The 17096-nt window shown below is 39.7% G+C and overlaps 2 protein-coding genes across 2 annotated transcripts; one reads left to right on the top strand and one right to left on the bottom strand.

Annotated features, from left to right (window-relative positions):
* Positions 1–3135: 3135 nt before the first annotated feature.
* On the bottom strand, positions 3136–4268 carry LOC116915842. The gene is made up of 4 exons (XM_045169168.1): positions 4118–4268; positions 3815–4050; positions 3565–3724; positions 3136–3492 (listed from the first exon to the last, which is right to left on the bottom strand). Exons 1-4 carry the CDS (start codon positions 4266–4268, stop codon positions 3353–3355), a joined length of 687 nt encoding a protein of 228 aa, XP_045025103.1. The 3' UTR covers positions 3136–3352.
* Positions 4269–9716: 5448 nt separating this feature from the next.
* LOC123469685 lies at positions 9717–11728 on the top strand. The gene is made up of 3 exons (XM_045168870.1): positions 9717–9998; positions 10791–11007; positions 11066–11728. The coding sequence occupies exons 2-3, from the start codon at positions 10980–10982 to the stop codon at positions 11665–11667; spliced, it is 630 nt and encodes a 209-aa protein (XP_045024805.1). The 5' UTR covers positions 9717–9998; positions 10791–10979; the 3' UTR covers positions 11668–11728.
* Positions 11729–17096: the final 5368 nt, after the last annotated feature.

The following is a 17096-nucleotide window of genomic DNA, read 5'->3' on the forward strand; positions in this document are numbered from 1 at the left end:
CCATTACTGACAAAAACCCCCACGTGGGAAACGACAATGCTGGACCAGTGGGCCAGGCCCGGCTATAAACACCCTTGAAGTCCCCACCAATCGACCTATAATTGATGTGTATCTATCCGGGATAGGAGAAGTTAAAACAATGGTAGATTCTGGTGCCTCTGTCAGCGTGATGAAAAGCTCCACCGCAAGACCAATATGTAATCGAATTAATCCCCTGGCGTTAACCCTTAAGATGGCCGATGGAGACCGTTGGAAAAATAGACTTGACTATCGAGTGGGACACACAGAGCGACCGAATGAGAATATCAGTGATGCAAGAACTTTCACTCAATCTGATTCTTGGGATAGACTGAATAAATAAAATTGGCGGCGTCTCAATTTATCCAACACTGAGACAAATGACAGTCCAGTCATTTGCTAAAGAGTCCCACATACCTCTTCCATTTTATCGAACGAATCGCTCTGTAACCATACCACCTTTGTCACTAGGATTTCTACCAGTTCAGAAATTTGGAAACGAAAGAATTACTCCTTCAGAGTGTCTTATTGTCAATCGTACCTTTTCAGCTGAACCCGGTAACGAGTGGGTCATTCCAAATTCTATAATCACCAAATTAAAGGGATGCTACTATGTATCCATGCTCAATCCGTCAAGAAAATCAATCACTGTCCAAGCAGGAAAAGAAACTGCTGGGCTCCAGTCAATGGAGTCAACCACATGGCCCGTCATGACTGAAGAAACGGTGTACGGATTGTCGGAAAAGACACACCCAATTCCAGAATTCCTTTTCCAGACTCTTAAAACTATTCTAATAGAACATCGTCCTCAAATGGGGACGATGGAATCTGCTTACCAAATATAGTCATCTTGTCCATGAAAATAATCCGTCAACGCTTAAAACCACCACCATTACAAAGCCTCACATCAACACTGAGAGTCATCAACCTATACGATCAGCCCCGTATCGTGTTAGTCCAACAGAACGTAAGGCCATTCGAGCTCAGGTAGACGAAATACTTCAAGCTGGAATTATCGCACCATCCTCACGTCACCGGTCGTTATGGTTAAAAAAAAAAAAAAATGGTCAACTACGATAATGTATCGACTATCGACGATTGAACGCCATAACCGTTCGTGATGTATATCCCTTACCTAGAATCCATCCCCCTTATCTTTACCAGTATATCCTATACTGATAAAGATAATTTTGTGTTTCCATATGCTACCCGATTACACAACCCCATAATGACAATAACGAGTAATGGAAAGACTATTTTGTATTGCAAAAATTGTTCTACTTAGCCGGGGGGTAGGGGAGTCTACCGACGATACAGTCTACACTTTTTCCAGACATTTAATACCTGGGCAAAAAAAAGGTGTCTGGACTGACATTACTCAACCCCCCTTATAATGATTTTGCGCCAAAACCGCCCTACCTCTCCTTAAAAAGGTAAACTATTAATATTGTAGCGAACGGTTTCTTGTTATGCCCAAGAAATACGAGGGGAGCGTGAGAGAGAGCTTCAACGTCCGTTCTCACCCTCCGTTATAGATGTAACGGAGAGACTCGCCATCCGTCGGAAATGGTCATCTTACAGCTTCCAATCGCTTTAGCGTTGAATGGATGGAAGATGCGAACCATTAAAAACCCGAGCCGAGACTAGAGCAGGGGCAGTCAGTAGAGTCAGCAGTTGTGTGTTAGTCGTGTTAGCATTTTGTTTAAACTTGTTCGTTCCTTCTTAGTGTAAGCAGTTTTCCTCTTTTTGGTGTTATTCTTTGAATGTTGTGCCTTGTGTGGTTGACCGTGTGGATCAAAATCTGAAATAATTAAGTAACTCCTGGGATCACCCGTTACAATATTTTCTACCCACACATGGCTTTTTCAAAACAAATCGGTGTTCACCTTTTTGTGCAGGATACTGTACACTATACGAAATACAGACGAAAATATTTTTGCTTCTGAGCTGAAAAACACAATCGGTTATACGGGTAAAAAAACGTATGTAGAGGAGGTTTAGAAAGTGTGATACCCGTTTATTGTATGGAGATCCTACTCTATACGCGTATGTATACGCGCGCCATACGCATTCCTGGAGTCAAATGACTTAGTAGGGCGTGCAGATGCTGCCATCTTTTCTGATTGCTTTAAAGCAGCTCACCGGCAGTAGTAGATGAGCATGTTCCCTGGCCATTCCAACTAACCTCTCTATTGAAACGGCATGATTTTGGCCCTTTCAAAAATTTTAAAGTTATAGATTTTTGAAACGAGAAAGAGGTAAGTTTGTTAAAGCCTAGGCTACACTGGGGCGTTTTTTAAGGCTTACGTAAATATTTCAAAAAAAAAAATTAAAAATTTCTTAATAATTTTTCTGACTTTACGATCACACTACCAAACTTTTTTACGTAACAGATATTTTAAAGAAATATTTGGGTGGGTATTATATTTTTTTATTTATACATTAGAATTATTAAATTTCATAAAAAGAAAGAAATTTTTAAGTAAGAACTGAAAAAATACTTAAAAAACGATTCAAAACGTTTTGAATTTCAGCTTCTTTTAAGGCTTAAATATTTTTCTTTTTTAGTGATCGGCCATTTGAAACTCAGAATTTTTCACGTGACAGAATTTACAGTTATTATTGATGTTTAGTGCAACCTCAGGTTTGGAAACACTACTGATTGTTGTGATTGAAATATTTTTGAGATTGTGAACAGCTTTTATAACAAATGACTTCACAGAAACGTAAAAATGCGTGAGTATTTTTTTATTTATAATGAAAGTAATAGCCCATATAACACACACCTGAGCCAAAGACGTCCCATAGATGTCATGTTGGTACGATTGCAACGTCCCATGGACTCCCCGTTATTTAATGTTCTTGTGTTTGGGACTGGTTTTGGATGTGGCAATGTCCGCCTTGGCAGCATCCAATTCCAGTTCCTAGTACAGCCCATGGGACGACTCTTGGACGGGGGATGTATGAACTTTACACCAGTTTTTAAATCATGGTATGCATATGGGATATGTATAATATAAATGATTTTCCTTTCAGTAATGTGACTATATATTTTTGGCTTATTTTTTTAATCTTTAGTAAGACAGTAATAACTATAACAAAAGGATATTTGTAAACAAATCAATTTTGTATATTTTCCCGAATTCTCAAATAAATAAACTTCTTGTTTTGAGATCAGTTTCAAGTTAAATGACAAAAAGGTTTAAATTAACAGAGATAAGGCTTCTTCTTTTTCCAATAATTTGATTAACACGGGACAACAACATCTTTATGACAAAATGGAACCAAAAATAATAAATGAACAATGCTACATGTTTGTTGTCATCAAATTAAATTATTCTTCGTCTCTTTCATCGTCGTTCTCTCTCGCAGTTTCTTTTGCAGCGTTTCGGGAGCAGTGCCGCAACCATGTTGATATCTTGCCTTCAATCGTATGTTTGTCTAATAAGCTGGGGTGTACTTGTTTTATTCCATCTAAATCCAAAAAAATGGATGTTTACAATTCGAGCACAACAAACATAAAAATAAGAGTCAGCAGTAACTTACCGATAATCACCTGACACATGGGCAACATTTTAAATGCAAGTTTGTCTTCGTTAGCACCGGCAAAACAGTACTGACTACCCAGCCTGTATGTCATCAAAGTCTTCATGACCCTGCCCACAATGTTGTTGGCTGTACCACCGATCCCACATACAAAGATGACCTAGAGTTACGAATACAACATAAAATGTTAATTTAAAACTAGGTTGTAAGTCAGCGCACATTATTTAAAAAAGCAGTATGGGAAACTTACCATTTTTTCGATGTTTGATTGATCTTTAATTGTTCTATTGAATTTCGATACATCGGCAGTTGTCTGCAAAGGAAAGTTGTGTTCGTTTATTGTATCTGCTAAATTTGCCTGTGGTGGAGTCATGTTTTGCAAAAGGACGGTTAAAAGAGACATGATGTCACATTGATTCTCTTTCAGTATTTCTACGCTTCTAATCCAACTATCCAATCGAGGAATAATTTTCTCACGATGAGCCACTGAAATCAAAAGTTACTTTGGATTGATATTATTATTGGCATATTTGGTATAAGTATACTTGCTTACTTGATGTGTCATGTTGAACTTCTGATTTCTTGGCATATACAGTTGTTGGCGCTGACTGCGATTTTTCAACCACATTTCGATTGTTTACTCCGATGAGGTTGCAAGCAGACGACAACTGAATTGGAACAGTAAAGAGGAGAAGCGTTGCCATTTCATAGCTTTCTATGACCAAAGAAATTGAAATATTTGAAAAAATTATGCGTATAGACCTATACCATCTCTGATTATAAATTTTGAATATGGAGAAATTTAAAGAACGACATTGACGAGAATTTTAATAGATAAGTTGTGAAAAAACTATTGAATGATGAAGCTGAAGCCATCTAGTGAGCATGACGTCAAAAACGATGGGTATGAAAAATTTACCCGCGTAAAAACAAAGGAATCGATTAGTGTAAACATTTCCTATAAGTGTTTTGTTGGAGCAAAAATTTAATAAATGGTACGGATAAGGTACATCCACAAGGGACTGTGACAATTTATCGCGTAACGATGCAAATGACTTTATTTTTGTCTTAGAATGGACCGCTTTGAGATGTCTTATACTTGAGTTTGTCTCAAACGTCCCATTGGTACGTCTTTGGGACTCGATTGGGACAAAAATTCCTATCATGGAGGTGATAATCGTAATAATCAATACTGTTTTAAATATCTTATAGGAAATATAGAGTATTCACTGATGATGAAATTGAGGTTTTGATAGAAGCAGTAGAAGAACACAATTGCTTGTATGCTATCAGTTCTAAAGATTTTAAAGATGGAACTAAGCAGGCTCACGCAAGGGGATTGTTGGCCAAATTCTTTACTGATTGCAGTAAGTATTTACACTACAATTCAATCAGTAACAAAGTTTTCAATATTTTATTCCTTAGCACCAGAAGATATTGCTATCAAATGGACAATCTAAAGCAGAGATTCACGAAAGAGAGAAAACTCCAAAATGAAAAACCTCCCAGTGATTCTGGAGCTGGATTCCCAAGAACTCAATGGGTGCATTGCAATCGAATGAGATTTCTTGACATCCATATAAAACAGAGATCGTAAGGCATAGTTGTTTACAGTCAATTTAAATTTTCCCCATTCTGACAATCATATTTATTTTGTAGACGAGTGGACAATTCTTTGCAAGCTTTACGTCGATCAAGAGACACAAAAGATACCAACAACGTTGGGAAATCAGTTGAGGCAGTTTACTTGCTGAAAACCCACTTGAAGATAGTTCCAGTACTTTAGTGGACATAGTGATAACAGATAGTAACACATCTGTCAGCGACGGTGTTTGTGTTCAGGATCCACTTTTGAAACAGCTGGAAGATGTTGTTTTCAATGGCGACTCTACTTTACAATCTTTAGATTCTGATGGAAGAAGATCAAATACACAATCATCTGAAGACATTGAAAAAACTGGAGCTTCGTCTTTGAATCAACATTGCCCCAGGGAAAAACTCCTATCAAGCGCAAATGTAACAAACTATCTCTTTCAAGTTACGAGGCAATATATTAACTGTAATTGTTTATTTTTTAATATAGCAACTGTTTACGGCTTTCAAGAAATAGTTACACCTAAACTTCACACACCACCAGCCAGGAAAAGAAATAAAGCTGAAAATGACGGGGACATCAATGGTGTAATGGGTACACTTGCAGCGTTAACTAGTACTTTGACGCAAAAGATAGTGACAAGAGAAGCTCAAAAACTTGCTGTTGTTCCTTGTAAGTCTCCAGTTGTGGAGGACTGGGAAGAATATTGCCTCAATTTTGCAAAACGAGTGACAGCTATACAGAACGAAATGGCAAGAGAACTCATTCGAAATGAAATGGAAAAGGCTTACTTCGAACACAAATACAGGCAATCCCATTCAAGGGAATTCAATCATGAATAATCAAATAAGAAAGCTTTTCAAAAATTGAATAAATAGTCTTTCAAAAACGCATTTTTTAATTAGTTTTATTGCATTTCAGTGTCAATTACATCCGTAATTAACCATTTCATTTTGCCAAGGAACGCTTCCTGACTGAGAACAAAAGTAATTCTTGTATGTGTCACGTATACGTTTGGCTTCAAAGCTGTATTCTCCCCCGGTTGGAGCAAGAGTGACAAATGAACTACCAAGCTCCTCATTTCGCCAGCCACCCTCAATCAATGCACCGTCAGCTTGGAAATAATCGCCATATCCTTTTGCAGCATATTGTTTGTCTGTGGCAATCAAGTAGTTATGTAGGACGAGACAAGCTTTTGTGTAGTGCTCTACGTTTTCAGGTTTAGCTATTGGGTCATTCCACGCCAAAACATCCAGAGCTCGTTGCGACCATCTCACGGATTTTGATAATTTTTGGTGGGTGGGTTCTTTATAGTTAGAAAATAAGGTATGCCAAAGGATTTTACCCAAATATTATTCGTTCGGATGATATTTGGGTTCAAAGTTTCGATTTTTTCAAAAAAGTCGAAAATTGGGTATTGAGCGCAATAATTTTTAAAACCGATTGAAACTAAAGAATCAATTTTTTTAATGATTAGAATATGAAAAGGGTATAGGAAACTTAATTTTAAGACCATTGCGACCTTTATCAGAAGTTATTATCCCCCCAACGTCATCAGTTAAAAAAAATGAGTTTTTGACAACTTTCATAAGCTTTTGGAGGGTCTTAAAATCGTTGTAGGTGTATGATTTTTCTACCAAGTATATTTCATGGTAAAGAAATTTGACTGTTAAAAAATAAATAGTTTATCTTCTATACAAAAAAAGATATTAATCTTTAAAGTTAGGAAAACCCCCAATTTTGACGAAAATTGGTCTTTTTCAAAAAATTATATCTCGAAACTATAATTTTTGTTTTATATGAAACTTATAGATACTATTGCTCATTATATCTTTTAAAACAAATCAAAAAATTAGAAAGGTATTATTTTTTGTTCTCAAGATATTTTTATTTTAGTCGGTGACATTTGAAAGTGATTTTATTTAGACTTTGTATTCTAAATATCTGGCAACAACTAATGTTGACATTTAAATCAGAAAAGAATCATAGTTGATGAGATGACAAAATGTTTAACTTGGCTTACACAATATTTATGATAACAAAGACACGAGTCAAGTATATAATAAAGAATAACTCCGAAATGGAAGAATAAGAAGAAACAAAAAATAAACAAAAACAAAAACACGTCACACATTTTTTTTCTCTCTTGTCTAATAATAATAATAATTGAGAAAAAAAAGACTCTTGGTGTGGGAAACCGATACACAATAGTTATAATGGTTGCTTCACGATTGAAAAATAAAATAATAATATTTGAAAAAAAAAATGGGCTTATTTCTCAACTCTATATGAATATATAGAGTAGAATCATCGGATGATATATATATATATATATATATATTATATTATATTATATATATATATAATCCGATGAAAACAATTTGATTTCTAAAGAATTCGAATTGTATATGTCACTAATCTCCACCTGAATGTCAATTTTCTATCGCTTTCAAATGTAACCGACTAAAATAAAAATATCTTGAGAACAAAAAATAATACCTTTCTAATTTTTTGATATGTTTTAGAAGACATAATGAGCAATAGTAGCTATAAGTTTCATATAAAACAAAAATTACAGTATCGAGATATAATTTTTTGAAAAAGACCAATTTTCGTCAAAATTGTGGTTTTTTCTAACTTTAAAGATAAATATCTTTTTTTGTATATAAGATAAATTATTTATTTTTTAACAGTCAAATGTCTTTACCATGAACTATATTTGGTAGAAAAATCATACACCTACAATGATTTTAAAACCCTCAAAAAGCTTATGAAATTTGTCAAAAACTCATTTTTTTTAACTGATGACGTTGGGGGGATAATAACTTCTGATAAAGGTCGCAATGGTCTTAAAATTAAGTTTTCTATACCCTTTTTATATTCTGATCATTAAAAAAATTGATTCTTTAGTTTCAATCGGTTTTAAAAATTATTGCGCTCAATACCCAATTTTCGACTTTTTTGAAAAAATAGAAACTTTGGACCCCTATATCATCCGAACGAATAATATTTGTATAAAATCCTTTGGCATACCTTATTTTCTAACTATAAAGAACCCACCCACCAAAAATTATCAAAATCCGCGAGATGTCGCAACGAGCTCTGGATGTTTTGGCGTGGAATGACCCTATTATATTTTGGCGGAATATTCTCCATCGACCAGCAAGAATACCGAAGGCGTTTTCAATTACTCTTCGAGCTCGAGATAACCTGATGCATGTAAATAAACGTAGTCAGCAATTATTACAATTTAAATTTTGATGCAGCTATTACCTATAATTGAATACTCTAAGATCTTCTGGCATTGTACTAGTACATCGTCCAGGATAGGGCTTCATCAAATAAGTTTTTAAGGGGAAAGCATCATCCCCCACAAAACAATGAGACAATTGAACGTCACAATACGGTAATGTTGTTGCAGGGGGATCTTTAGGGAATCGTTTTCCAGTTTTTGAAATATAAAAGATGAACTAAAAACAGACTTATCACCTTCCCTGCCGTAGGCCCCGAGATCAAACATCGTAAATTCATAGTCGGCATCACAAAGAGCCAATAGTATAGTGCTGTGGAATTTTTTGTAGTTGTAATATAAGGAACCTGAATTTGCTGGTGCCTGCATCCCAATGTGTTTCCCATCAATTGAACCCACACAATTGGGGAAATTCCATATTGTTGACAAATTAATAGCTATTTTTCGCCATTCTTCCTCGGTATTCGGAACAGTAAAATATTGAGGCTGCAGCACTTTGTCAATAGCAATTCCAGTATCAACCACAATTTTTGCTGCAGTTGATTTTCCAATACAATATCCTGCAGCTATTGTTGTTAAATTATCCCTTGTGGCGTAATACCGCAGAGTAATTGCCAGTCGTTCACCTGTTATCACACATTATATATGGACTTTGAAGAATATTATTATTTAAAAATTGCCTACCCACAGAAATAGGCCGGCGTAAAAGGTTTTTATTCACAAGACTACTGACAGATATTTTATCTGCCAGAATAATGAAAGCTTTGGGAATCATTCGTGTCCAGTTGTGGAACGCTTTATAATCACTTTTAGCTGCTGCCGTCAATTACGTATGATACCAAGAATGTTGGTCTTGAGTATTATGAATCCAAGTCTATAACCGACCTGTTTGAAACTGTATATGAAAAACAAGGTGCAAAATTTACAATATTATGCTATCCAAGTTTTACCTATTGGATGGCTTTGTCTTATTTCTTTTCTTCGTTCAAGTAATTTCTTCAGTTTGAACGTTAATTGTTAACGACAGAAGTCGTTAGTAATAAATGTAAATTTAATTGTTGGTTTTGTATGTCTGTATGTACGTGTGTGTGTGTGTGTGTGTGTTCGTGTCATTGCCGAGGGGCAGACAAGTCTGCACTTGTCTGACCTTGGCTAAACTAATACCCTTTGGTTTTGCTATAGGTTACCCTCCCTTACACTTCCGCCACCCCATTTACACCTAAAGCTAATTGTTCGCGTTAGCGCCCTTCTTTTATTTTACCCTTTTTTCTGCATTTCCGCCGTAGTCGACTACGGAGGGAGATGCGGCAACGAGGTCATTCTCTCTCGTTTTAGGCGTGGCTGCAGTCGCAACCTGTTGTTCCCGTTTTCGCCTTTGTAACCTCGTGTTCGTGTTAAATACATCGCAGCGTGGCCCTTTTGGCCACTGAGTTAGCCACATTTTCATCTCATTTATTTCGGTGGTTAACATTTTGGTGCATCGACCGGGAAACTTCATCGTTCGTGTTTATCTTCGCCATCACCTGTCCGATTGCGTGGCCATTCATCCCTGGGTATCCCGGCTCATCATTTGAACACTTCAATCAGGACGTAAGCATTGTAAGCTGGCATAGTTTTGTCCGACCTATGGTGGTTGGTCAATTCTTGTCAGTATTTGCTTATCTCGTCCTATTTACCATCGTCGATACCTTTTCAGGGCCATCGATTGGTAATTTTCGGTGTCCAACACACATTTGCAATCGTCGATACCTTTACAGGGCCGTCGATTGTTCATTTCGTTTTCGTCTGTGATTTATCGTGTAACTTTTCGGGGCCGTGTTGATCCTTTCGTTTTCGTCTTTTTAATCGTCGTTTTTTCGTTGTCTTTTCGTTTTTCGTCTAAACACCTTTGCAATCGTCGATACCTTTACAGGGCCATCGATTGTTAATTCCGTTTTCGTCCGTCACATTTTCAATCGTCGATACCTTTACAGGGCCGTCGATTGTTAACTCCGTTTTCGTCCGTCATGTTTTCAATCGTCGATACCTTTACAGGGCCGTCGATTGTTAACTCTGTTTTCGTCCGTCATATTTTCAATCGTCGATACCTTTACAGGGCCGTCGATTGTTAATTCCATTTTCGCCCGCCTTTAATACAATCGTCGATACCTTTACAGGGCCGTCGATTGTTCGTTTCGTTTTTCGTTTGTGCACATTTACAATCGTCGATACCTTTACAGGGCCGTCGATTGTTCATTTCGTTTTCGCTTGTGCAAAATCACAATCGTCGATACCTTTACAGGGCCGTCGATTGTTAATTACCTTTTCGTCCGTCTCGTATCGTCGATACCTTTACAGGACCGTCGATTGTTACTTATTGACTCTCTATTTGTTTACAATCAGTAAAACAGCTTCATCATTCCGCGAAAGAAGAACACTCCGGAGGCTAAGCTGAAGAAAAAGCTGATCCATAAAGGTTTTTGGCAGGAACAATACCGTTTCCAGCATATCAAGGATTTAGAACCTGCATATCGAGAGACTGCAAGCGAGACAACTGCAAGACTCATCGCTTAACGGAGACTAACAGAAGACATGCATGCTGTTATTCTTCCTGCTCCGCGTAACTAAACTTTAAGGTTTATTTATGTACAGTTATTCTGGCAACTTTAGTTGTTTAGAGTTGTCCACACCGGAGCTGCCTCCTCGGATTCAAGCGGCACAGAAAGTAGCGGAATTTATTCTAAACTTACCGTCAGCTTCAGACAGCCAGCCCAGTCAATTACGTCTGCCACTGGAGCGGATCACACAGCCACAAGCTGCTGATCCTACTCCACGTCGCATACGGCTGGATTATTTTCGTTCCGCAGGTGGAAGAGATACTGACACACCACCACAACCACCGGAGGCTTTGAGAGCTGCTTTAGTTAAATCTACTCAGTCACGCCGAACCACTGGACCACGGCTAGCGGATTTTGTTTCTCCACCATCGCCAAAGAAACCTCGTTTCTATCGGCCATACAGTCCACGACCAGTCGAGCAACTTCCGGATCCACCTACTCCTCCAGGAGTTCCAGAGTCTGAGCCGGACGATTTCGTCCGTAATCTTGCCGATTGGGAAGTTAGGAGCGAAATTGGCGAAACTGAGGTTGAACCTGCGCATGTTGAACCAGAACAACCTGCTAAGAGTTGGAGAATCCGAAACACAAGGACCCAAACCGTACGCACGGTAACCTCAAGTCAGCTTTTCCGGAATTCTGACCAACAGCCTCAAAGGAAATAATTCATTTGAATATTGTATGTTAATTCCCGTGTCGGTTTAACAATATAAAAGTGAAATTGAATTCCATCGCTTCAACTTGTCTTATTATAACGAATAGAGTGAAATCATCAAGTAGAAGAAACTTTAAGTTCACATGAAACTTATTTACCTAGCGAAATGTCTCAACCACGGACACGTGACGGCAGCACAACTAGTATGCCAGATATTGGTATTCCGGTTCATCGTAACAGAAATGATACTGGAGTTGGCAGTCAAAAAGGATCATCAGATTCCAGAAGTCAAACGTCCCGTACACCAGAAGAAAGAATTCAAGCAATCGCAGTGGCCCGTGTCGAACGAGACACATTAATCGTTATCCTTGAGCAACAGTGTCGTGAGATAGAGCAGCTGATTAGTAACCGTGCTCGCCGTTCCATATTAAACCATCTTAAGACACAGATCCATATTCGTTTAGATCAAGTGAGAGATGCCCATTTCTTGTACAATCCAAGCTTATGGGAAGCCAAGAAGCCGATGACAGATGCCTATAATTATATTATAGGTATAGAAATTCGAGTCCGAGGAGTATCACAACATGTAGATCATTACCTTGATGATCGACGTAACTCGCCAGTTTCTACTGCCAGTCGTGCTACTCGGAGCCAAGCTGATGAAGAATCTTTCTTCACCATGCATGAATATCGTTACAGTTCACGGCCGCAAACGCCTGATACGACGTTAAGGCAATCAATGGACAGAACTAACGATCGATATAGATTCGATACCTCTCGACCTGTATCAACGATTGGGAGCCCGCCCACGTCTGAGTACAATCCTAGACCATTACAGCAATCGGGGAGAGGTGGTCCATCAACTCCTTTAATGCCATCGTTCAGCAGCGATGATTGGATTAACAGGCGTACACATCCACCAAGGGGAGCTTCAGCGGGGTTCAGCCCAAATTGGCTAATGAATGCGTTATCACAGATAAAGATCACGCCATTCAATGATGATCCAAAGGAATGGCCAACCTTTATCTCTTCGTTTAGGGACATGATCCATAATGTCGTACCATCGGACGCTCAACGCCATGCTTTCTTAAAGCAGTTGCTCACTACAGAAGTTCGTTCCTACATAGCCGAATACTTGGACAATCCGTCCACTTATTATGATGCCTTAGTAGAACTGGAAAAGCGATATGGTCAACCACAAGTGGTTGCTCGGAGCCATTTGATGGCTCTTATGAATCTTCCATCGATCCGAGATGATGATTCAGAGGCACTAGCCAAGCTCAATCGAACTCTTAATGGAGCCATGCATGCCCTGAGGACCGGCGGATATGAGCAAGACTTCGAATCGGGAATGACTCTGGAACACGTCGTCTCCCGTTTACCTCCGCGAATGAGAAGTAGCTGGGGCGTGAAAGTGTACCGGATGACTCCAACACGAGCTACTCTCAAGGATCTAGCAAAAAGGATAGACGAGATGGTGATGGGTGAATTGATGACCAGGCCGTCTACTCATAGATCACCAGCTCCACAGAAGGAAAAGAAAGCGGGAAGTGCTAAGCCTTCCACCAAACCAACTCCTCTCTTTGGTAAAGGTCCTGTTGTTTTTCAAACCTCCACATCTCCACCAGTCAAGAAACCACAGAAAAGTCCTTCCTCTGAGAGTAATTCATCATCACTGAAGAAAGGCGTTATTAAGAAGTGCATTTATTGTGATAACGCCCATTCGATAAAAACCTGTTCCACATTCAAAGATCTAGATGTTACAGCTAGAGTGGAGTGGGTAAAAGAGAAACGATTATGTTTCAGGTATCTGATTGGAACACATCGGGGAACTGAGTGTCCCACCGAAATCGTCTGCAACATTGGGAACTGTGGTCAACGACACCACCCTCTATTGCACGGAGCACCTCTAGTTTATCCCGCGAATGCTTTAACCACTAAAAATGCAGGCCACCCATCAGCAAAATTGTCTGATGGTCGCGCAATGACCATTAAAAACAGGGATACGGCTATCAACACTTCCCTAGCTATCGTTTCTGTGTTACTTCAAGCTAACGGGGTGGAAATAGAAACTTTCGCTTTTCTAGATCCAGGAGCGACCGTTAACTTTATTCGAGAGGATGTAGCTAAACAGCTCAAATGCAAATGGAATGCAAGGAATGTATCCTTTGGCTCGTTTCACGGCCAAGACCCACAGTTTCAATCAACTACGGTTAGTCTGACTGTAAAGGCTCGTGATAGATCTTTCGAATCGGATTTAAAGCAGGTCTCTACTGTGCCGACTCAGTACCTAAAGTTACCATGCCCACCGAAGGAGTTAATGGAGATTTGAAGTCGTTACCCTCATCTCAAAGACGTAAAACTAGTTGATGTTGGAGAACAAACCATCCTTATTGGAGCGGGAAACCAATGGCTGCACTTACGTCTCGATGAAAGACTACCTCCTGTTGTAACCGACGCTCCCTTTGGTTTATTGACGCCATTTGGTTGGACTTGCGTTGGCGATCTAACATTAGGGACACAACAACATGATTCAACGGTTTGTAGTTCGAACAAACCCTTGCTGACCGTGCAAAAACTCTGCTACCTTGTAGAAGAATCACCGACGGAAGCACTAATTTTACGTCAAGTCGAGAAGTTGTGGGAAACGGAAAGCTTTCCAATTGCCAATTGTCCATTGCCAACTCCGGCTCAATCGCTAGAATCAACCGATGATAAACTAGTGAGGAAGAAATTCGTTGCAACTATTCAATTCGACGGAACCAGGTATGAAGTAGGTATACCATGGGTATCAGATGATGACCCGACAATTACAATAGTGCATTGCGTCGACTTTTCTCTATCGAAAACAAATTCGTGCACAATTCTAATTTTGCTGAGAGATACAAAGCCGTAATCGATGACTATGTGCAAAGGGATTCACGCAGCCTCTCAAAGAAAGTGAATTGAAGGGTACCTTTGGGAGAAATTGGTACCTTCCCCATCATGGAGTCGTAAATCCTCGGAAACCTGAAAAGGTTAGAGTGGTCTTCGATGCTTCGGCGAAGTATCAAGGAGTTGCGCTCAACGAAGTGCTCTTAAAGAGTCCCAATCTCATCAATGACATAGGTGCTACCCTTCTACTCTTCAGAGAAAAGTCGGTGTCCCTATCTGGGGATATTCAACAAATGTTTCTTCAAGTTGGCGTGAAGAATGAAGATCGCTCTGCTCTACGATTTCTATGGCGTCCACCTGGCTCTCGAAAAAGACCCACCGTATATGAAATGCAGCGACAAATTTTTGGATCGGTCTCATCCCCTTTTATCTGCTCTCAAGTGCTCCGACATATTGCTGACCTACATCGTGAAGAATTTTCTGAAGCCGCTGAACGAGTCTACAAGAACTTCTATGTAGACAACCTTCTGGATTCTTTTTACACCGAAGAGGAGGCTAGTCGAGCGGTCAAAGATTCTACAGCATTGCTAAAAAAGGGAGGATTCCATCTGAACCAATGGCTCTCTTCATCTCGACGGGTATTGTCACGTGTACCAGAAGGTGATCATAATCAGCCTCGCCTGAATTTGGATCTAGAGCATTTGCGTACGGAGAGAACCTTAGGTGTTTTATATGACACCGAAAGTGACAGCTTCATCTTTGATGTTAAAACCGACGTCGTAGCGAGTACTAAGCGTCGGATCTTGAGTGCTGTGTCCACCTTGTATGACCCACTTGGGTTTTATCACCAGTGATCCTTAGCGACAAAAGAATTCTACAAGAATTGTGGCTTGTTGGTGTTGACTGGGATGACCAAGTCCCCGAAGTAATTCAACACCAGTGGAACGAGTGGACTACTAATCTTAGCAGGCTCGAAGTGTTCAAGATCCTACGAGCATTAACTTCGTCTAGTGACATCCAAGACATTCAGCTGCATGCCTTTTACGATGCATCCACCGTTGGGTTTGGCTCTGTGGTATATCTACGAGTAACCTATCGCAACAATATCGTCGCCGTAAATTTCGTTACGTCAAAGTCCCGCGTGGCACCCCTTCGTCCGCTGACCGTTCCGAAATTAGAACTCCAAGGAGCAGTTGTGGCACTACGCCTTGTGAAGTTCGTCCAATCGACCCTTCGTATTCCCATCAATCAAATCATCTGTTGGTCTGACTCTAAAACTGTCCTTCAGTGGATAGCCACAAAGACATGTCGCTTTCAGACGTTCGTCGCAAATCGAATATCCGAAATCTTAGAGCATTCTCAACCAGCTGATTGGAGACATGTCACAGGTATCGAAAATCCAGCTGATGAGTTCAGCAGAGGACTTTTCCCTGATGAGATGATTGAGAATTACCGTTAGGTTAATGGCCTAGACTTCTTGCAGCAAGAAGAAAACGCCTGGTCGATAACCATTAAACTTCCCGAACCTTCTGTCGAAGATCCAGGGGTATCAGCCACCGACTGGATTGGGCTTGTTTCCGGCCCCGCTGAAGAAAATAGGCTCCACTAACTTTTGGAACGAAATTCCAACTATGACGTGGTTATGCGAATTGTTGCATGGATCCTTCGTTTCAATTCCAACTCGAAATTAAAATTGCTGGATCGTGACAAATCACGCATTGGTGTCAAATGCATTCAGCACGCTGCTAATCATTTCATCAAATCTGCGCAATTGGAGAAATATTCCGAAGAAATAGAGGCTTTAAAGAATAAAAGGCCTTTAAAATTGAGTTCGACGCTGATTACTTTATCACCATTTATGGATGAAGAAGGAATACTGCGAGTAGGAGGTCGCTTGAATTACGCCCCCTTTCGTTCGACATCAAGCATCCCAAAATCCTGCCTCACGATCATCCACTCACGCGTTTAATCGTCATGAGAAGCATGATCTCCTGTTTCATCCATCTCCAGAAAGACTGCTCAGCTTAATAAGGTCATAGTATTGGATCATTAAAGGACGAGTGGCTATCAAAAGGTATCTGCACAAGTGCTTTACTTGCAAACGCCATAGAGCTACTCCCTGCATTCCTTTAATGGCCCCGCTTCCGCGTCATCGTCATATTCCGTTCCAACGTCCATTCACTCATGTGGGTTTGGACTATTTCGGCCCGTGCAACATCACCATTTATCGTCGCAACGATAAGAGAGAATAAGAGAGATAAGTGTTGAGACCTGTCTCAACACTAGAGCGGTACACTACGAAGTTGCAGCAACACTCGACTTGTCGTCTTTTTTGATCGCCTTTGCTTCCTTCGCCTCCCGAAGAGGTCGTCCGTCAGTCGTGTATAGCGACAATGGAACTCAAATTGTTGCTGGGGAAAAGGCAATCCAACAAGGCATCGAGCGTCTCAAGGAGCAGAACATCGTTGGTCAAATGGTGAAACAAGAAATCGAATGGCATTTTTCACCACCATTAGCGCCAAATTTCGGAGGCGTTTGGGAAAGTCTCGTAAAGTCAGCAAAGGT

The sequence above is a fragment of the Daphnia magna genome, linkage group LG2, assembly GCF_020631705.1.
Source record: "Daphnia magna isolate NIES linkage group LG2, ASM2063170v1.1, whole genome shotgun sequence".
NCBI lineage: Eukaryota > Metazoa > Arthropoda > Branchiopoda > Diplostraca > Daphniidae > Daphnia > Daphnia magna.